Raw genomic sequence first — 22,610 nt, forward strand, 5'->3', positions numbered from 1 at the left:
TTGTCGACGATTACAAGCTGACCAAGAAAATTATTCTAAAAGTACCTACTTTTGATTGGTTCATAAAAAAAATTCTAACTAGCGCAAACCCGTAAACAATCCCGGGATCATAAATTAACCACTCACCCCGGGTTATGAAACAAAAATAATGTGTTATAATTAAAATATCAAAATTTTCAATTTTAAAAATTGCCACGGCTTAGAATCCTGCCCCGATCAACTACTTGTATATCATTGCCAGAGATGTGCTTTATTTCAAATAAATCCATTTCAAATGGAAATGCAAAATGCAAAATGGGTATTTTCCATTTTGCATTTTTAATGCTTTTCTAAAAACCATTTTGCATTTTGCATTTTAAATGCTTTTCTCAATGCATTTTCCATTTTAAATGCTTTTTGCAACATTCTTCCTACTATCTCCACTCAACTTTTTTTTCATAAGCCCCAAATATCAGTCGGTCCTCAACCTCGCTATCAGAGATAATTTCCATTTGTCAAGCTGCTCCCTGGTAGGAGCCCTGGCAATTGAGTGATACCATTACAAAAAATACTGATTCAAATACTGAATATTGGGCCATGACGCTGTAATATTAAATGTTAGATAGCAGTTTCTATGTTTTTACGTTTGCAATAATAGTCCCGCGCAAATTTTTTGTGGTTTCATAATCTGTAGTCGTCGTGTTTTTGGATTTAACATCAACTAATATGTTTGTTCTACATTGATGTCCATTATTAAATGACAAAATTGTTTAAAAATTCTGTAATTATTTTAATTTTTTGACCTGAGAAACCATTTTGCATTTTCAATGCATTTTGAAAATAGGTATTTTGCATTTTGCATTTGAAATGCTTTTCTAAAACCCATTTTGCATTTTGCATTTTCAAATGGAAAAGTTTTGACCCATTTCCATTTTGCATTTCAAATGGTTTTGGGTACCCATTTTGCACATCTCTGATCATTGCAACAATTAAACTCATTATATGTACTGAAAATATATTTTTAATTCACCCTACTAAGTTTTTCTAATATTACCGAATGACAAAAAGCAGTTTTGACTAATTTTTGGGAATAATTGGTCCATTATCACCTCCGAATTCATTGTCAGACATTTTAACCGAGTGTTTTAAACAGAGACTAGAACATGACTGCTTCAGAACTGCAACTAAACCATAACTAAACTATCGCAAGTGGGTGCATGTCAATGCCTGTCTGTGTGATTCATTGGGGTAGAGCGACAGTCGCGTTGCAGCGAAAATAGATTCTTTTACAATTTTTAATTGCTGCGATTGTTGAGTCGCAAGTGATATATTAAGTAATGAGTTTTATTTTTGTGACTGAACAATTGTGCGATTAGAATCGCAAATCGAGACCAGGCCTAACATTCATGAGTAAGGAATGTTATGAATCAATTGGATTATCGGTATTCGTACCCAATGGCAAAGCAAACATGCACCTGCCCTGTATTATTTTGCATTATTACCACTGTCCCTTTCCAAGAATATTATTAATTTGCTCTTATTTAGGCCATATCTCAGGAAAAAAAAATATTCTGGCTGAACGCTTTGCTTATTTTGTATTTTAAGGATTTTCTAACTTGAGGAAAATCTTGGGAAATTGGTATGTACGTGAAAAAAATAGGTATACTTTAATTTATTTAAATAATACATTTTATTAAATACATTCAGATTTGATAAAATGTTCATCTATATAAATATGTACATGCTAAAATATTGCACCAAATAATCTCCAACCCTACCAGGATCCTTTTTTTATAATTTCTGGCAATAGTACAGGTATAAAAGTGTGGCACCATACCGTTACATAATTAGTAGATAATCAGTTTGATAAACCATCTAGGATAAAATAATTCTATTTATCCTTGGAAAAAAGTTTTTATCATCTATTTTGTGCCTATGTTGCAATATAAACAAAAAGGCATGAAAAATTTTTTGTCTTATAAACTGCCGAGCTAAACCATGACTAATGAAAAAGGAACGAAGCAACTGCAAACAGCCCAAAATGCTGCTTGCGGTTGCTTCGTTCCTTTCACGTAATTCTTGTGTCTACACGCCGCATTACATGTTCAGATCCCAATGTGCAGTAAATATATTTATTAAATACATATGTTAATAAAATGCAGTTTACCTAAACACCTCAACCTATATAATAAAACATTCAAATAATAAAGCATCGATGAATACAATAATTATTGTCTTATGACAGGTAATTAAAAAAAATACTCATAGGTACAGGCAAATCAGAATAAAGAGATTCTTGCTTGTGTAGTGGTGTACTGTATCATAGAACTATGGGCAAGTATTCCAAACAATATATATATACTTTCTTTTATTGATACGGAGATGATTTACATAGTTCTAATTGTGTATATCACTGTGCTATATCCCATTTAATTCAAATAAACAGTAACCCGGTCCTTTTGATCATGGTCACAAGGGTCGTCATTAGATATTCGGCTAAGACTCTTGATTCCACAATGTGTCTTGATAGCCGAGTTGGACAGAAACAAGTCTGAACTAGATTGAACCAGTTTGACGTGCATAAAAATACATTCAATCATGCTCTCTTTAAAATGAGTTGTCTGAATATCATAATATTCCACAATAGTGAAAAATAAATCATAATCATGTGATGCAAAGGTCTTTGATTTTTTTTAAATAAACTTAAATGTATCTGTGTATTTATTTTTTGTTCATTGTCTGCTGATCATTTACGTGACATGGCAAAAAGATCATTTAACCCTTGGAATGCCAAGCTTGCGCAACCTATTATGTACTACCTTGGTGTGCTAGTGTAAAATGCCGAGCGACTCGCCGTGCACCGACTGACACTATTGTCATAATAACTTACTTGATTTTTTGCAAAATTATGCCTCTTAAAATTGTACTGTTTTACCAGATAATGTATTTTTTAATATATTTATAAGAATTGTTAATATCTATCCTATGAAGTTTCTCAGGATAGCTATTTATAATAATAATATTTGGAACATTTACATTGCGCTGTTTTTGTGAAAAATCACCTCAAGAGCGCTGTACAAATGTATAATATATTTCTACAATGATCTATCTTATTACTAGCTAATATATTCCGAGAAATGCATTTTTTCTCTAATGTTGTAAAAACATAAAATATATAGAAAAAAAACTATGATACATTATTTTCTTGCCAAACTAATAAAAAGTATTTTAATATATCAGGAGCATTTAAGGTACAATTACAATAAAATCGGAGCAAGTGCGGTGAGTTATTAGCAAATCCGCTACGGATTCGCCGGCACACGACGGGTTCAAAAGTCAGAAATCTGCTACAGCATTTTGGCACACTAGAGGTTAAGTAAAACATGGGTTAAAGCCAACCAATAATAAGAAAGATGCAAGTTATTTATAATAATAGTAGGTACTAAATACGAAAGTTATTTCAACAGTTCTTTTACAACAAAAAAAATCAATAGTTATTCAGCAGCACTGCTAGAAAAGACAACAAAATACATTTTCAAAGATGTCTTATAAGCGGGCAACACATTTACATTACAGAAATATTTGTCATTTGTTCAGATGCAGAACACAATCTACATTTTTAGTTTCAAATATTAATGCAACAACTTGTTACACTTTTTCTTAAATTAAAAATAACACGAGTATTATATAATAAAAATAATTAATATCTATATACATACAAGTAATATCATGAAAGAGATTCTAGAGAGAGATAGGAAAAATAATATACATATGTATTATAAATTAAATGGAATGTACAAAAAATTATGTAATGTAATGTAATCTTATTTGTCAGAGTTAATATTATTTTGGACAATGCTGGGTTGGTGATTTGCTGTGCCAATATTATTGATTGATTGTGCAGGATTCACATTTGCCAATAGTTGCCTTGTAGATGAAGAGGAACTGTAGGAGTCCCCTGAAGAACGGTTGCTGATATGACTGAGGGGAGTTCCTGGAAAAATTGTTGTTTCAATAAAAGAAAACTAAAATCAATGAAAGCGCTTTATATAAGTGCAAAAGAATGTAAACCAATGCATGTATGTATACGACTCTCGTCGGGGCCTCCACTGTGGTTATCTTAGTGTACAACATAAAAATCTAGTTTATTATTCACAATAAAATGCTAGCGATATTTAGGTCAACTAGACTGGCGGTTTGGAGACGGAATACTAGCGAGTTCCTTCACGCTGCCGCTTTTATAAGTTAAAGCTTCTAGAACAATTTGGTTGCTATGTATAATTTGCCAAACAAAAATGAAAAATAATAAAAGAACATCCAAGAATCTTGTTTGGAAAATATCGAAACTTCTGGAATTCCGTTCAAATGAAGTAGTGGCGTACCGCTACATATTTAAACTGCATTCAGATCAACAGAAAAATACAGGGAGATATTTTTTTTGCCCGTTAGTCATCTACTTAACCCCTCCTTTGTTTTATGGTCATATATGACCGGGCGTCCATATTTTATGAAAGTATTTATTTATTATTTATTTTTTCTATCATGGTAGAAATGCGTAATTTTTTTTACGTTAGAAAGAGAAATAATAATTGTTTCCAGTTTGCCTCAAATATAAATACTGGATGCCATTAATAAAATCCAAAAAATAGCCAAAATCAATAATTCACATTTCGCGCCGCTATCGTAACACCGATTTTAACTTTAAAAATTATTTTTTACTAAAGATAAAAGTGAAGTTACAGTTTTCTTACAAATTTCCCAAACAAAACAAATTTGTTTTTGAAATATTGAGTTCTCTCAATTTTTCTACGATTGGAGTAAAAAGTTAAGTAAAAATTTGATTAGCGTTTTTGACAACATTTTTCACATTTGATATTAAAATTTTATTATTTATAAATAGTAATGTTTATTTTAAAAGCATACAGCAGAAAGATAATCTTATCTAGTTTCTAAGAGAGTATTTTTTTTTACGGAAAATTTTAAAAAAAGATGTGTATATCGCATTTGAAATACACAGAAAACATTGCAAACTGAACAAAGTTATGAAAGTACTGAAAAAGGTCACCATGGTTGTCACAAATAGTTACCATTGGTCAGTGGGGGAAAAAATCACCCGTATCTAATGTTGTTAAATATATTTAGTGATATGCCTCGCTTATTAAGTACATACAAGGCCAACGCTAGGTCAACACAGAAGGTAAAGCTACTTTAGGGTGAGAATTTGTTAGAATAATTACCCGGCAGTGATGTAACATGGTGAGGAATGGCCCAACGCTGTGGTGTGCCTTCTGCTGAACTGATTGTCACTCCATTGGTAGATGAATCCTAAAATATTCATTTTAAAATGCAAAATTCAATTTAAAAATCAACACAGTAAACGAGACACTTTAAAAATCGCTTTGGTGAAAGTTTACCATTCAAAAATGAGACAATGCTTGATATAGATTCATATTTGTAGTGATCAATCTAAAACTACCTTTATCCAAGATATTTGCCAATTCTTCCCTCATTATTTTTATCTCTCAAACACATAATATTAAATGTCGAGATCTTACCCAAATAAATAAAAGTACCGAAAAGTTTTTAAAAAATTATAATGATATATGCTTACATGTTTATTGTTGCTTTGATGAATTGGTGAGGTCAGGATCGTGGTGTGAGTGTCTTCAGGAGTGAAGTAGTCTGAATCTTCTGCTGGGATCCCTGCTTCATTCTCCACAGCACTTGGAGGTCCACCAACTGCTGAAAATCAATACATAAATAGTAAGATCAATCATGTTTTTAAATCCAACTACAAATAAATTAAACAGTATCTTACAGCAATAATTATTCAAAAAAACTGCTCTGAGATCACTTTGCAAGTTTGTTCAGTGAGACAAAAGGGTAAAAATAAATAATTGAGCTGCTCTGAAATCACTTTGCAGGTTGATCAGTAAGACAAAGGGGTAAAAATAAATAATTGGGCTGCTCTGAAATCACTTTACAGTTGTTCAGTAAGACAAAAAGGTAAAAATAAATAATTGGGCTGCTCTGAAATCACTTTACAGTTGTTCAGTAAGACAAAAAGGTAAAAATAAATAATTGGGCTGTTCTGAAATCACTTTACAGTTGTTCAGTAAGACAAAAAGGTAAAAATAAATAATTGGGCTGCTCTGAAATCACTTTACAGTTGTTCAGTAAGACAAAAAGGTAAAAATAAATAATTGGGCTGCTCTGAAATCACTTTACAGTTGTTCAGTAAGACAAAAAGGTAAAAATAAATAATTGGGCTGCTCTGAAATCACTTTACAGTTGTTCAGTAAGACAAAAAGGTAAAAATAAATAATTGGGCTGCTCTGAAATCACTTTACAGTTGTTCAGTAAGACAAAAAGGTAAAAATAAATAATTGGGCTGCTCTGAAATCACTTTACAGTTGTTCAGTAAGACAAAAAGGTAAAAATAAATAATTGGGCTGCTCTGAAATCACTTTACAGTTGTTCAGTAAGACAAAAAGGTAAAAATAAATAATTGGGCTGCTCTCAAATCACTTTACAGTTGTTCAGTAAGACCAAAAGGTAAAAATAAATAATTGAGATGCTCTGAGATCACTTTACAGGTTGTTCAGTAAGACAAAAAGTAAAAATAAAATAATTGAGCTGCTCCGAAATCACTTTGCAGGTTGTTCAGTGAGACAAAAGATAAAAATAATAATTTTATGAAACGACATAAAGTCTGCACTAAGGCAAAAGTCACAAACCGGGAAGCACATTTTTCAGAAAATGCAATTTTAAATTATTGAAATAAAGGGAATAATTTTTTATTGGTTTTAGAGTTTAAGTACCTGATGTAGATTATTATTTTTTTTACATTTGAGATAAACTATTACATTTTTCAAGTTGCGATAGAATTGTTGAGCCGGTTTTTGCCTGAACAAAGCAATTGGAAAAATCTATTTGGCCAATGTAAGGAAAATGTATGTAAAACATTTTGAAAAAAACAGTTCTAAAACTAATGACATACATGCACTAGAGAGTTGTTCAGGTTCGTCTGTATCAGTATCATCAATTGGCTCTAGAACAGCCTCAAGGTGCAGCGGTAATCTGCTGACGGTGCTCTGCCCGTTGCTCAAGCTACTGACAGGGCTGATTTTGATGCCATTGGTCCGATTGGACAATTCGTTGTTGCATTCTGTCAAAAGTGGCGATAGCTTTTCCGCATCACTATCTCCTTCACAATCCACCTCCCCCCCTTGGCTATCTCCTTCCGCGTCCAAATCATCCGTGTTGAAATCCTCGGCCATCTAAAAACGTATGTGCGTTATTTTATGCAAAATTTATAATATATTTTTGGTAAAAGTGCTTTTTGCTTTTATGATACAGGCAAAGAGCAACAGATTAAAAGATTGATAAAAAACAAGATGCTAGGAACACATACGGCAAATACGTACATAATACATATTCAAGTCAATCAATGAAAAACAAATAAAAACATTTTCATATTATGTATGGTACAAATAATAGGTGTATATGGCCGTACTTGTTTCCATTCCCCTCATATAATGCTTGCATTGAACAACATTCAAAATATGTCTTTTAACACCATTTTAGTTCCGCGAAGCATATTAATTGAAATTTTATTTAGATGTCTAGTTTATCAAAACTTAGTTGAGGGTAAATGTAACGCATGTTATAATGTACGCGTTCATAGATGGCGTTAATTTAATTATTTTATGAAAATACACTTTTTGCAAGTTATGCTTTATCTCCCCAGGCTAATTTGTTCGGTTTTGGGAACAAACAGCTATTACCCATAGAGTCAATTTGTTCACTTTTCGTCTTATGAACAAATAGAATATTGTATCGTTGATTTAATCCAATATTGTATTATGCCTTTCTAAAAAGAATTGAGTTTTTATATGGATAACACTATTTATTCATATTCATATTGCGTATACATGGGCGCAAACAAATAATTTGTCTTCATATTTTAAAGCATAACCTGTAAAAAGTGTATTTTCATAAAAATAATTAAATTAACGCCATGTACGAATGTACAGATTATGTATAATGTACGTTATGTTTACCCTAGATACAGACTTTGGTTAACTGCATACTTGGACAATTCTGAAGGTGAGAACTGTCAAAATACACATACATACATATTACATAACGTTAATGATTATGGTAAAGCATGTTTAGGTAGAGATAAGTTCTGGGGAATGCAACAGGTCAATGTGTAAACACCAACCGACGGAGTACATTTTGATTCTTTCCATATTTTATTCCTCCATCACAACACAAGCAACATTTTCGGCTTTCGGCTGTGGTGGTAGTAGAAGATTTTCAAACATTGTTGGGTTATTCGTAACCCGGGAATGTTTGTCTTTCTTTAAAAAAAAAAAAAATATATATATATACATATATATATATATATATGTACGTATTATAAATATTATCCTGCAAAACTACAGACTAGTGAAGGCATGGTAAATACATCTCAAAAAATCATTATTTCTATGAATTCTAAACATGCTTCTAGCTATACATGCATAATGTGCGTTTTTTAGAATAAGTACACATACTTTAATAATTATTTTGTCATGGATATTTTCAGATTTTATTTTCTGCCCGGCCAATAATGGACTGTTGACAGCGACTTTGTTATTTAGCACTTTGTTATTTTCTTCATCTTCTCGGGCTAACAATACCGACATGCGGAACTGTAAACATAATATTTGGTCGTTAGATTACATGTCCAATCATAACTAAAAACATAAAAATATGAGAGGCTGATAGCTTAGCAGATGGAGACATTTATTAGTTGATTGAACGGGTATTAAATCCTTTTAATGCTGAAGTTTTTTAAAGCTAAAACTTCATGGATCAAAGAGAAAGATCTTATGGACATGATTAGTTTTTGTAAATAATGTAATGATGCATAGTAAATAAATAAATTATTATCGAAAAGAGCAATATGTATCTTTGTGGCTTGATATAATAATTTAAATGAAAAATTACTTAGTTTTAAACCACTTTATCACACAATTTTACAAATAGTCACAACTAGTTTTGGTTATAACTAACCTTCTTCAGGACTGTAATAATATAAAACTGTTTTATATTATTACGGTCCTGAATAAGATAAAGATAAATAAAGTAAAACAATATGTAATGATAGAATTACCTCTGGTGTGTTACCCTGAGAGAGGGCCCTATCTCTAGGACTCTTCCCTTCAATATCCTTGGGGCTCTGCTTGTACGCACTTCCAGAGGTGTTCTTTACCTTGTTGTTACTGACAATACTGCCGGATGAATGCCTTTCTAAGTTGCAACGGTTGAGAGCTTCTGCTGCCTGGAAATAAATACTAAATAATAAAGCTTAAAGCAATAAAAAGTTACAACTTCTCCCGAATCCTACAAAAAATTGTTTCCATACATGTTTATTATGAAGAATGTGTTTGTAACCATTAACCCTTGGGATGCCATCCTTCCGCGACCTAGTATGCTAGGTCTAAAATGCCAATCGCCCGCCATACGCCAGCTGACACTATTGTATTCATAATAACTTACTTGTTTTTTACAGTGTTGTAAATTGTACCATCTTACCAGATAATTTGTTTATATATTTATAAAAATTTTGTATATCTATCCTATGTAGTTTTCAAGCTGTCATATTCAGTGAAATGTTGTGTTTTTCTTTCTAATGTTAGTTTTCATAGTATAATGACGACAAAAATAAATCTTGTTTCTTTTATTATCATTTTCAGGTTAAATAAGCCTTCTTCATAATAAAATTCATTTATGTTTTTCCTGTAAATGAATACAATAATATGAGTTTTGAAAATCGGAATTATTACATTTGACACGGAATTTTGCAATGCGCTTTTTCACAGATAAAAAACATATATTTGTAAGTGACGAAATGACAAAATAATATAGTATTAAGATACATTATTTCTTTTCCAAGCAAATAAAATATATTTTTGTATACTAGGAACATTTTTTAAGGTTCAAAATACCATAAAATCGAGGCAAATACAATGAACTACTTGCAAATCTAGTGGATTCGCCAGCACACGATGGGTACAAAATCCACGGTAGATTTCTTGCCACACTAGAGGTTAAGAAACTCACTTAAATTCAAGAATTTAAATAAATTTGAAAGTAATGTTATTCAGGTGCCCAATTACTCTCAAGATTTATTTAAAATATTTATTTTAAACATGTTTTGCAACCAGGCAAAAGTTCTTTCAACCTAAATCCACCCCTTTCATGTAAAATACTTGCATGCATTGCATGGAAAGACAAACAGACATGGAAATTATAATGTTTATAGTATATTTTGTAATCCATGATTTTCTGTGAGCATCTGCGGTTTGTGCCCTAGAGGCGATGTTTCACAATAACAGCGCTATACACAACATCCAAATAGAATTATTAATGTCATTACACTGTATAGTACCGAAATAGTAGTATCAACCTCGGTGACAGTATTGTTGGCCACAGTGGGGAGCGGTTGGTGGTTGGCCTGAGGGGTAGGTGGGGGGAGCGCCACGCGCACCGGACACGGGCCATTCAGGGCTTCAATCAGGGACACGGCCTCGTATCCCGCCGGAATGTTCTCTGAACTGCCCTGTAACGCGTAATGCAATCGAAAATTGTAAGTTTTGTTATCTGGGGTACTTGTGGGCTAAAATGTAGAAATTATACATTAACAAAAAATTTTGTAATATTATAATGTCATAGGTTAAATAAAGGGTTGAGGTTGAGAGGTTTAAACACTTTTTGTGGAGAAATATTACTCACAAATTAATGCAGTTTGACTTAGTAAAATAGGTACATTCATCTTAAACTTTACAATGCTGGCCGTTTCAACACAGTCTAACACGTCACGCGGCACATTTTGACACAATACATTTTTTTTAAAGTAACTTCATGGATCACATATTATGCAACATTCACATAGATCAGGTTAATAATAAAAATATATTCTTACGTCTGGTGGGCTAGCCGGCAATGCCTGTGGCTGCCCGGACTGTTTCTGCAGAGCTCTGATCTGCAGCAGGGCGCGAAAGGGGGCCCGGCAAATGGGGCAGTTGTTGGCCTGGTACCTCAGCGAGTCGGCACACGAGTTGCACAAGCACAGATGTCTGCACGGCAGGATCAGAGTGTCACGCACATCACACATGCAGATCACGCACTCGCTACCGTTGTCTTCGCAATCCTCGTCACTATTATTCTGAAAATGTTAGACAGAATTCAATACACATCTAGTTAGGCTTTTGATGGGAATATCCAGCCTTGATGCGAAGGATCAAATGTCTGGAGAACTGTTTTTTTAAATCAGGCCCCCTAGCATGAACACATCGATAAAGGTTTTGTCGGCAATGTTGGTAACTTGTCATTGTTCACGACTGCAGATCGCAAACAAACAAACAAACAAACAGTTCAAGTCGACTAAATTAAGCCCAAAACAAATAATGGTGTAGTGTCAAGAGAATAAGATTATTATTGGAGATATGTGGACTATCCCCGTAACAATAATAATAAACATAATAATACTATACATGTACACATTTCTTAAAAGTTGTAAATTTTTTAAATGTCAATATTTTGTAGCAATATATGCAATCGGATTTTCTGATGTCGATAGTTAATATCATACAATATATAATATAATATATTTATAATTACTTATATTATCCATACTACTAAATTTTAATCATGTGTAAATGAAATCCTCAGCACCAGGGAGGATATCGTTATATTTATTTGTTACAAAAAAATGTTAATGAAACACTTATATTAAAAAAAAAACAATAAGTTCTAATTTAAAGGGGTCGACAACACATTTCAGGTGTGTATTTATGAAAATGTTTTCATTTTAAAATGAAAAACAAACTCTTGAATGCAAGAAAACCATATTCGAAATACAGATTGATCAATGAACATACCTTACTATTTTCCACATTCTTATTTTCAATGCCGTATATCTCTTGTAATAGATAACATAGCCCATCAACATACAGCTTCTGTTTGAGGGCTTTTAATACATACGTCCCATCTGAATGCTTCTCCACCACAGCTATTGTAGTATGCGACTGACGCACATCTATAAAAAATGAAATTATATAATTTTGCAGTTGAAAAAATACTTTAAGTTTTTTATTTGTTTTGGGAAAAAGTTATACCATCGATGCCTTCTTCGACCACACAATGAATTGCAATGGGCAGCATATCTTTCTCTGAATTAAAGAGAAGGTCTTCCTCAGTGTATTTGCTAGGATCGAATATGTGAGTGGCTTGACAAAACTGTTGATTTGCTCCTCGCTTGTACCGGTAAGTGTGAGAGTTCATCGATGAATCGCGTGGATGATACCTACAAACATTGATGTATTTTAATAAAAAAACATTATCAACAGTTTACATATATTATTCAACAAGTAACATTAATAAGAGACCAAAACAAACATAAACAAAGTTAGAATTAATGTATTCCATAATGCTTCAGTCATTGTAGGTCAGTGGATAATAGGACAAATATTTTACCAACTCTACAAACATTTTTATTGGTTCCTATTAGCCCCACGCTTCATTGTAAGTTTGAAAATATACAAATTTTAGAGCTTGGCGTATTCCAATATTTTGGTGGGTATATACCAAAGATATTAGAAGAACGAGATGTGCTATGGGCAGTTCATACTGTGTGGAATTGTTTTGCCCAGTGTCGCCGGTTTTGTTCACCAATACTACTGCACACCTTCGCTTACGCTAAGGTATCCGCACTAATACATAGAACAGATTTCTGTGCATACACGTCCCGATAGTATTCAAAGTACCCTAATTAGGTAGTACTCTCCCTACGGTCCGGTGGCCAACATAGCATATCTCGTTCTTCTAATATCTTTGGTATATACCCACCAAAATATCAACAACAAGGAAGCTGCTGCCACCGCCATCTTGTATTTATGACTGTAAATGATATGAAGTTAATCCTTTTTCAAGTAGTGTGATCATCATCTTATTTGTTAGTTTTAAAATCTATACGATTTTAGATTCTTGAATTTTAGCCGTTTCTGTTGTATTGAAATTGAAACAAGCAGTTGTTGTACATTATTGAATTTAGTGCATGTAAAGCTAATAAGAATCTATTCATTTAAAAGCAATGACAAGAATTGGTAAACTAAATAAAATACTAACACCACACCATTGGGTGTGAATTCTTCAGTGCAGAAGTAATAAATAGTTATTGCACAGCGAGAATCACAATCAAATGTGAATTCAATGTTGAACTGAGTTGTCTTTGTGGGGCTGTCTCCTTCAGCGAGCTCTGGAATCTTCCCCATGGCTTCCGTGCAGCGAACAAATCTCAAGGATTCCTTTCTGATATTCACCAAACTCTTCAACGTCTTGGTTGGCTCATTGGCTTGAGGTGGTGGGTAAGGAAACTGAACAAAAAAAGAAGATAAATCAGTATCTTTTGAAACAAGGGAACAATATTTTCTTTTGTTAAATATACAGAAAATAGGGAAACGCAATACATACATTTTATTTCAAACACTTTGTATCAGTTAGATAATAATGATAAGTAAGTATTTCAGTTTTGAGAACCGGAAATAATGCATTTTAGTAACTATTTTGTTTAAAAAAAGGAATGACATGAATATGATATTATTAAAATTGTTTCATTAAGCTAGTTTTTTAAAAATATTTATTTCTTAATTAAACCAAACTAAGAACCTATTTTAGGATCAAAGGTTCATATCTTGGCTTCAAAATAAGAAAAAAATGTAGCATCAATAACACGGGGGTTTGGGATCACAGGGGCCTATCTACAAAAACATTGTTTTGAAATAAAGACTGGCATGCTCATTCGCCCAACTGTATGCCCAACTGATATTCCCAACTATATCTTTTAAAAGATACTAATAAATATGATTATGGCATCACCGAAACCAACCTTAACTCAAAACACCAGTTTTGTAGTTAAGCTGAACAATGGCCGCCGAAGTGAACAATTGATTTAAATTTTAACGAAATAAATACTGAAATGCATTAATTTGTATTCCCAGAAACTGAAATACTTACTTCCCATCATTATCTAACTACTACAAAGTTTTTTTTTTTTAGTTCTTATTAAATGTGTACCTTTTTTCTGAATTTTTACCTTTAATGTTAATTAAGATCGATAATTTTATTTTAAAAGTAATATTACGATACATAAAATGTACTAACTGGTGTGGGACGGCTTCCTAAGAAGTTTAAGTCAGCGTTTTCTCCAAACAAATAAGCCTCGGGCTGAGGAGTGTCAAACCTTTCGCCCCCCATTATGAAGTGACTTCCAAAATAATTTCCTAAAACATGTCATTTCAAGAACGTATGAACATTTGAAATATGCATCTGATTTAAATTTACTACGAAAAATAAGGTTGTAAAAGAAAAACCTGGTGCCATATAATTCAATAAAGTTTCTTATTATTAATCTCACTTTATATTGTTATCTTTTGTATAAAGCAATTATCTTTTATAATTTGAAAATGTTTATCCACAACTTTACGATATTACAAGCATTAATTATGGATTTGTATTTTAATTAATAGAATAACAATATATTTGGGTATATTTTTTTACAAGATTTAGAGCAAAACAAGTATTAAAATAACATAAGCAGGTACTTAATTCCATGACACTGTAGGCTAAAATATTAATCAACGTCATACCTGTTCTCGGTGGATATTTATATGCATGGTTGGATATGACATCAACTTCTTCAACTCCTGCATTTTGTCTGCTAGTTAATGCTCCCATTTATCTGATAATCAAGGTACCGTTCTTATATAAACAATATCTTTATTGACAGATTTCACATTTATGTCAGATATTGTCATACGGAAACCAGAGAAAACTACTAAAAAGATGGGAAATAATCAAATCTCGTAGAATGTTCCCTTACGGTACGTTAGTGATGGGTAGGATATGGGTAGGATCGAAACATTTTGATTTACGTGATCGAAATATCGAAAAAACCGAGTGATTAATCGATTTAATCGATTCAAGTTCAGCGGGAGCAGTAGCTGCGGACCATAACCATAAATGATGCTGCGGACCATAAATCAACTATCTCTGCGGACAGAGGCGGCGTTTTTTGTACACTGGGGGGTGGGGGTTATAAATATGGTAAATTCGTATGGCAACATTTTGGTAGGTAACTACTTCATTCATTTTCAATAAATGGGCAAAACCAATGTTTTCATACTGATAGCGATATGTTTATAGTTTATTCTTTATGCCCATTTTTTTACTACGAATTTTAATGCTCATACTTCCTTGAAGTCATTCTTCAATAGAAGAAATAATAAAATATTTCATCCCCACATAAAAACATAAAACCTGCACACTAAACAAAAATCAAATATAAAAAGTTATGTATCGGCTGCTTGAGTTTTTAACAACAATTGCATAGATAACCTTAAGATACATGTCAACCCTAGATTCCTCATATTTTTTTAGGTTTTTCACAAAAATAGCGACACGAGAAATTATCAATTTATTTTATTTATAACCTTTCTAACTTATTATAAGTGAGTAAGTCATTTTTTACACACACGTAATGCACGGGCGTCATAAATCCCAACGTAAAAATGAATGAACTATTCACATACTCGTACGTTCTTTGGTTGTTAGCAGAGATGTGCAAAATGGGTACCCAAAACCATTTGAAATGCAAAATGGAAATGGGTCAAAACTTTTCCATTTGAAAATGCAAAATGCAAAATGGTTCTTAGAAAAGCATTTGAAATGCAAAATACCTATTTTCAAAATGCATTGAAAATGCAAAATGGTTTCTCAGGTCAAACAATTAAAATAATTATAGAATTTTTAAGCATTTTTGTCATTTAATAATGGACATCAATGTAGAACAAACATATTACATGATGGTAAATCCAAAAACACCACGACTACAGATTATGAAACCACAAAAAATTTGCGTGGGACTAATGTTGTCAACGTAAAAACATAGAAACTGCTATCTAACATTTAATATTACAGCGTCATGGCCATGTTCAGTATTTGATTCAGTATTTTTTGTAATGGTATCACTCAATTGCCAGGGCTCCTATCAGGGAGCAACTTGACAAATGTAAATTATCTCTCATAGCGAGGTTGAGGACCGACTGATATTTGGGGCTTATGAAAAAAAGATGAGTGGAGAAAGTAGGAAGAATGTTGCAAAAAAGCATTTAAAATGGAAAATGCATTGAGAAAAGCATTTAAAATGCAAAATGCAAAATGGTTTTTAGAAAAGCATTTAAAATGCAAAATGGAAAATACCCATTTTGCATTTCCATTTGAAATGGATTTATTTGAAATAAAGCACATCTCTGGTTGTTAGATAATATCATAAATAACAGCTAATATCTAGTGCCTAACATTACCAACATAACGCAATTACCAAATAATAATTTCCTAGTCCTAAATGTATATCAAATCATATTAGGTAGTGCGTAACACAATGCACCCGCGGGAAGAATATCTTGTTTGTCAAGCAATCCGAGTCCCGTGTATTTTTGACGTATTTCGGATTCGGGAATCGATTTTATATCGATGAATTCTGACCAATTACCTGATGACTGTGGTTTCGAGTGATTTCACAGCATCCTCAAAGATAACATATTATTTTATATTATATTATTTCCCATTTTTTATATTATATTATTTCCCATCAGGGCAAGAATCGGTCCCTGGCCTGGATTCCCCCCCCCCCCCCTCCCAACCATATAGATCTGTGCCCCTCGGGCGTAGGCAGAATCCGACCCGACCGAGGGGCACTTGTCACATTTATTATACAAATAACAGATTTGTAGTTATAGCGCCAAAATATAAACGTTTTTTTTCATTAAAGAAGAAGATAACACTTATAAATCTAAAAGATACTTTTTTTAAAGAAAGACTAACATTCCCGGGTTCCAAAAACGTTACAATATTTAAAAAATCTCCTACTCCCACCACAGTAAGCGTAAAATGTAGCTTGTGACTTGATAGAGAACTTAGCCAGCCAAGGAATTGCACGTGGGATAGCTGGGTGGAACCCAAACGTTATCCCAACTCAGCCACTGACCTGTCGAAAACATGAAACATAAGAATACACAGAAAATAAAAAGGTAACAGTGGCAAATAGGAGCCGTTTCAATAAACAATATCTCCTTGCTCTTTCCCAAAAAATACATTCATAACCTTACAATAAATTCAACCTTAAGATTCTTTATGGTGCGCCCTCGAGGTAATTTTTCTAAAAAAAATAATTTATGTTAATTAATAACCTTCCCAACTTATCATAAGTCATTTCCATTTTTTACATATACTAAATGCACTGGCGTCGTAAATTCCAACCTAAAATATGTTCACATACTCGTAGCTTCTTTGGTTGGTAGATAATATCATAATCAAACATTTGACAATTAGCAAAGAATAATTGCGTAATCCCAGTTCCTAGTGGATATCAAATTATATAAGGTAGTATGTTACACAATGTACCACGGGAATAATATTTGGTTTGTCAAGTAATCCAAGATATTTTTGACGTTTCTCGGAGTTGGGAATCGATTTACGTTTTCGAGTGAATTCTGACCAATGAAGTGACGGCTGTGGTTTCGATTAGTTTCGAATGATTTACAAAACTATGATTTTTGACGATTTGAGTCGATTTGTCCATGCTAATGAATCGAAATGTTTCGATGATTAAAAATTTCTAGTAAATCATCGATGACTCATAAAAAGCCCTGGATGGAGCATTTCGAGAAATATTTGAAGGAGAGGGGTGGGGAGGAAAATGTATGAAAACGAAAAACCTACGTATTTTTTGATTACTCCTCGCATTCCTTGTCTCATCAAATATTCCAAAAAATCAGAAGTCGTTATAACTGCGTTCACAACACAAAAATAAAATAATTATATTTCGTTCACTTCACTTTGCATACAAATCCGTTCAAAATAATCCATACAAGCCAGGCAATTTCCCCTCAATGCCATTCATACAAAATCGCACTAATCAGAGCATTAGGGTCGACTTTTTAGGTCCATGTACAATGTACATGTTATTCTATAGTGAAATACCCCCTTAATGGTATATCGAGTCTTCGAGTGATTTATTTATGGCATTATCCAATTATCTATGCTGACTGAATGGTGGTATGCAGGGGCATTTCTCTCAGCTTTGGCCTTGAAACTCATTTGAAACCGCCACGCCCACCTCAAAATTCTTATAGAAAACGAATAATATGGCTAAAAGCTCAGATTTCATTGGTTAGAGCAGAAGGATTGGTTTGATCTCTCGCTCTCTACCATAATGACTCGTGTAACAGAAAGAGATGACGGAATTTTGCCGTTTGACAGTTTTCAAATCATTCCAACAAAATGAGAGTGGTTTATTTATACACGCGGGTTGTCATTTCGCGTCGAAAATATTGCGTGTTAAAGTTGTTCGTGATAAAAATACAATATAAGCCAGTATAGTTTTAGCGAGTTACAAACATATATTCATCCTACCTACGTAAGTTCAAGTTTAAAGTGAATTGACAGTTTTTAGGTTATTTCGTAACATACTTGGCATATGTCTTCCTCCACAACGTATAAATGTTATTTATTATATCGACCAACTTATTCATGTTATTGATTAGTGTTATCCTGTATTGTCTTATTGTTTTGGTGAAATTAAAGTTTTGAAACATATGTAACAATGAGTTCAAAATAGGCAGAAAAATGTCGGAATTCATCGTCGTACTGTCGGACAATAATGTTTTGGAATTTTTCTTGTAATTTTGGGTTTCTTCTCAGATTAACAAGTTTCATCAAGTAAATAAACTGTAAAAGTTCATTTTCTTAGTCAGATGAACCTTGCCCTCGGAAAACATTTCGACATTTTTCTGCTTCAAGGACATTTTTATTTTTATAATAGTTTTTTTGGGCTACTGAATGAATAGAGTAGGCTGAGAGCAATTATGTTGTTTATGGTCGCATCTTTTTAAAATGGCCTTGAGTTTCCTCTACCTTGTCTACTGCTCTGCTCCGCACGGTAGGTACTGCTTGTATATCTGTGGTTAAGTACTGTATAATTCCGTTACATACAAAAAGCCCGAAGATATCGATCTAGAGAGTGGTATATTTATGGTGGTATGTCTATGGGTATATGAAACTGTCAAATTCGTAAAGAGAAACTAATCATTTTATGCAGCATTTATTAATTCATTCTCTTTTAGATTATTTAACTACACCGATTACTGAAGTATATTTTGTTACATAGCTTAAAAAGATATGGGCCTTGTGCAATGGATGTTATAAATAATGACTTGAATGAGCCACAAAACAGTTTTTCTCCCCTTACAGTTCAAGACGTAGACGTTGATATTTTGCCAATTGTATACGATATAATTAGAAGGTAAACATAATTTAACACATTTCATTTTATCATAATTCAGATTGGTTGCGTAGTTTTTCCATCCGATGTTTGATAAAAATATTTATTTTTTGTTTTAGTGTCGAGCGTGACGTGCATGACAACTCTGCCAAAGCCAGAGAGAGTCAGGATTGCAGTCTTAAAGTATTGGAATTGCAGAAAAAGTTGGACTCCGCGAGATCTCAGGTACCGAAGCACGTTATTCTTATTATAATAATTATTAGTTTCGGCTACTTAAATGATTGGCATATAAACGTAGGTTATCTTTTCAGCACTATCAATAGCTACATATTTATGGGTCATTGATGGTGATTTGTACATAGTTTTATTGTATTCTCGGAGTCTTGATAAAGTTTTATTTCTTGTGCTGTTGGAAATTCTAGTTTCTGTAATCATCGGTTTTAATCTGATAAATATTATGTAATCATTTGTCACATTATCTAGGCATCTGTCTTACTTGTATGTACTTATTTTTCAGATTAAGAGGTTACCAGGAATAGATTACAACAAACAAGAGCAGCTTCGTCAATTCGAAATCCTTCGAAGGCAACTTCATCTAAAACGTGAACTGCTGCAAAAGTATAGGAATATGTGTTCTTTCGATGCCCCTTTTAAATAAATATATTTTTTAAAGTTGCGAAGAACAAACCTACAAAGATGCCTCTCAGATTTATCATGAGATATCTAGCGAATAATGAACAGTTGGTGCAAAAAATTGCCGAATCCTACCCGGTAAGAAGAGCTGCCCGATTCTGCGTCTCTCTGTTTTATCGATCACAAAATTTAGCTAAAGATAAATTACCGGAATTGGACAAAATGAACCTCGGTTCATTCTTTAATCGATTTAAGCAAAATGTAATCCAAGGCTTAAAGGAAGCCAAGGAGAAGGAACAAAAACACAAATAGAATTCATTGAGAAACGGATTTTAACTTCCCATAAACCCTTAGAAACACCAAAGACCTAACCAATTTTATTTGTTAAATTAATCAAAACTCTTACTTTCAATGTGGCCAAACGGGTTGAATTGTTGTGTAGGTACTTTTAGAGATTTTAATTACAACAATTAGAAAAATTTCCTATTCATTTAGTAAAATTATTGTACTTTATAATGATTCTGTTACAACAAAATACTGCCCTTGATTTTTTAATTCATTTAAATTATAATATTGTGTCAAATTGAAATGAAATAAATCATATATTTTTGTCATTTATCCTTGTTTCATTAATCGTCTGTAAAACTTAACTGTGTTTTTAAAAAAAAAACCTCTTCATCATAGAGTAACTTTTAAGATGCAGAGCTGCCCATAAGGACGAGGCACTTTTACAAATGTTTCACGAAAGATTTTCTCACCTCATTAGTAGTCATCCAAGACACGCTTAAATCTTCCTGGTGCCCAAAAGATTGTCACACGGTGAACCGTGATAACCAGAGCTCTTTAAAATGATAACCAGATTTTGCATTATATATTTCTTTATATTTTTCATAAAACCAATATATTATTACAGACGAGAACTAATTTGAGGTACATGAAGTTATAAAAAGGTCATGGGGGCAGTTTTACTATTTTGGACATGCGTCAAAAGGTAATTCCTAAACTGTATAAGTGACGTTGCAAATATCGATGATCAATACAGAATTGTTAAGCAGTTGATTCCCTCTGTTGATTGGCGCATTCTGAAAGGCAGCAGTCCTCGCTTTTGGAGCATAAAAAAGTGCATGGGATCTCCCACGAGTGTACTTGTTATTGCACTCAAATGAGAGAAGTAGTCGATATAATGTAGTTTTTTTAACAGTAACAATATGGTATACGGTAGAAAGAGTCGGGGAAGCCCAAAGAAGACGCGAAATATTTATATGACGTTGAATAATAAGTATTTGTTTGTTTATCCCCTATAGACTAAAAACTATTGGACCGATTTCGCTGAAAATTTTAAAGTTTCATCTTATTAGGGTCGGGAGTATTTAGAAAGTGATTTGAATAATAGAACAAGTCAGGGACGCCCGTGGAAAACTTTATCTCTGCGAATGAGATGATGGACACCCAAAGAAGACATGAATCAAATAATTATTTGTTGTAAAATGAGACATAAGTAATGAATGAAGAAAGGGCGTGAGGAGAATATCTGACATGGAAGTGATGGTTGAAGAAATAGGGAATGTCCACAGACATAGGAATTAATAGACGAGAAGATAATGGCGAGGGGTAAAATCAACTGTTGAAGAACGAAGGGAGTGAAGCTGACGGTGATTCGTCAATAAATCAATCTGACAGTAAATAGGCATCTCGCATTATAATATCACCATTTACATCTTAAAAGTAAAATCTGCTTTTGAATGAATAGACATTTTTACATGGGAGCGCAAATTACTCGTCACGTTATGAACAAATTTGCGAAGTCCAAATTCGGCAAAAAAATTCGGTTCTATTTTCAGAGTCGAATATTTCGTTTAAGTATTTAGTTAAGACACTTTTATAAATGTTCATAATTTACTTCCCAGCAACCAACCAGCTTTGTGTTTCGCGTCCAGACGTTTCTCGATGTGATAGTATATGTTTCTAAAACTGATCTATATTATACGATGTGAATATGCTTAAAATAATGCTTATATATGGAATGTAATACGACAATTGGGTTTATTCTCTTTTTCACATATATTTTTACAAGTTTTCATAGTACAAGTCAACATTTTGCCGTGTTATTTCGTAAAATGAACCGATGATGCCTCGACCATAGTTCGCACAAGAATGATGACGTCACGTTTTCAAATTTCACTTGAGGCCATACGCGAGCACAGCCGGCTCCAATGGAACCGGTATGGGGAGTGGGGATAATACGCTTTTAATCACTTAGGGCAGGTCTACTAATATTCATATGTCTATGGGAATGTCCAAGGAAGACATGGCATAGACAAATGAATCAAATACCTATGTGAGGTAAAATGTGGCATTTATGATGAACAAAGAAAGGGATGTAATGAGAATGTATGACGTGGAAGTGAATGGCAGGAGACGTCGAGGAAGACATGGCATGTTCAAGTGAAACAAATACTTATTACAATACAATAATTTTATTTCCCCAGTTTTCAGGTACTTAGGAATTCACAACCTTAAAGACTTAATGAATTTTCTCTGCACTGGAATGAGATACGGAGTCAAATAAAAGTCGATATAATGTAGTTTTTCTAATAGTAACAAT

General features: G+C 33.0%; 3 protein-coding genes across 7 annotated transcripts; 2 read left to right on the plus strand and 1 right to left on the minus strand.

Moving 5' to 3' along the window:
* Window positions 1-1,636: 1,636 nt before the first annotated feature.
* On the minus strand, window positions 1,637-14,975 carry Mrgn1 (Mahogunin ring finger 1). Of its 5 annotated transcripts, none has more exons than XM_089635065.1 (13): window positions 14,679-14,975; window positions 14,194-14,312; window positions 13,159-13,406; window positions 12,150-12,337; window positions 11,913-12,070; window positions 10,955-11,197; window positions 10,439-10,591; window positions 9,143-9,310; window positions 8,541-8,678; window positions 6,980-7,259; window positions 5,591-5,721; window positions 5,217-5,304; window positions 1,637-3,973 (listed from the first exon to the last, which is right to left on the minus strand). In XM_089635065.1, the coding sequence occupies exons 1-13, from the start codon at window positions 14,764-14,766 to the stop codon at window positions 3,804-3,806; spliced, it is 2,172 nt and encodes a 723-aa protein (XP_089491191.1). In that variant the 5' UTR covers window positions 14,767-14,975; the 3' UTR covers window positions 1,637-3,803. The 5 variants fall into 5 exon arrangements, with proteins under 5 accessions (XP_089491191.1, XP_089491190.1, XP_089491189.1 ...); XM_089635064.1 differs by having other exon boundaries at window positions 10,421-10,591; XM_089635063.1 differs by having other exon boundaries at window positions 5,591-5,718; window positions 10,409-10,591.
* Window positions 14,976-19,128: 4,153 nt separating this feature from the next.
* MED9 (mediator complex subunit 9) lies at window positions 19,129-20,030 on the plus strand. Its single transcript, XM_089634524.1, has 3 exons — window positions 19,129-19,393; window positions 19,492-19,597; window positions 19,890-20,030. Exons 1-3 carry the CDS (start codon window positions 19,284-19,286, stop codon window positions 20,028-20,030), a joined length of 357 nt encoding a protein of 118 aa, XP_089490650.1. The 5' UTR covers window positions 19,129-19,283.
* Window positions 20,031-20,068: 38 nt separating this feature from the next.
* LOC149421749 (protein NCBP2AS2 homolog) lies at window positions 20,069-20,619 on the plus strand. Its single transcript, XM_089634525.1, has one exon. The coding sequence runs from the start codon at window positions 20,069-20,071 to the stop codon at window positions 20,315-20,317; it is 249 nt and encodes an 82-aa protein (XP_089490651.1). The 3' UTR covers window positions 20,318-20,619.
* Window positions 20,620-22,610: the final 1,991 nt, after the last annotated feature.

This window comes from Hesperophylax consimilis, chromosome 8, assembly GCF_061612785.1.
Source record: "Hesperophylax consimilis isolate HC1 chromosome 8, BYU_Hcon_1.0, whole genome shotgun sequence".
Classification (NCBI taxonomy): Eukaryota; Metazoa; Arthropoda; class Insecta; order Trichoptera; family Limnephilidae; genus Hesperophylax; species Hesperophylax consimilis.

Bases quoted from the DNA above. Each gene is read 5' to 3' on its own strand.
- LOC149421749 (XM_089634525.1), top strand. From the start codon at position 20,069: ATGCCTCTCAGATTTATCATGAGATATCTAGCGAATAATGAACAGTTG.
- Mrgn1 (XM_089635062.1), bottom strand. From the start codon at position 14,766: ATGGGAGCATTAACTAGCAGACAAAATGCAGGAGTTGAAGAAGTTGAT. The intron at 10,592-10,954 runs GTAAGAATATAT...TACGCGTTACAG, and splicing joins TGCCGGCTAGCCCACCAGAC to GGCAGTTCAGAGAACATTCC. The intron at 8,679-9,142 runs GTAATTCTATCA...TTATGTTTACAG, and splicing joins CTCAGGGTAACACACCAGAG to TTCCGCATGTCGGTATTGTT.
- MED9 (XM_089634524.1), top strand. From the start codon at position 19,284: ATGGATGTTATAAATAATGACTTGAATGAGCCACAAAACAGTTTTTCT. The intron at 19,394-19,491 runs GTAAACATAATT...TTTTTGTTTTAG, and splicing joins GTATACGATATAATTAGAAG to TGTCGAGCGTGACGTGCATG. The intron at 19,598-19,889 runs GTACCGAAGCAC...CTTATTTTTCAG, and splicing joins TGGACTCCGCGAGATCTCAG to ATTAAGAGGTTACCAGGAAT.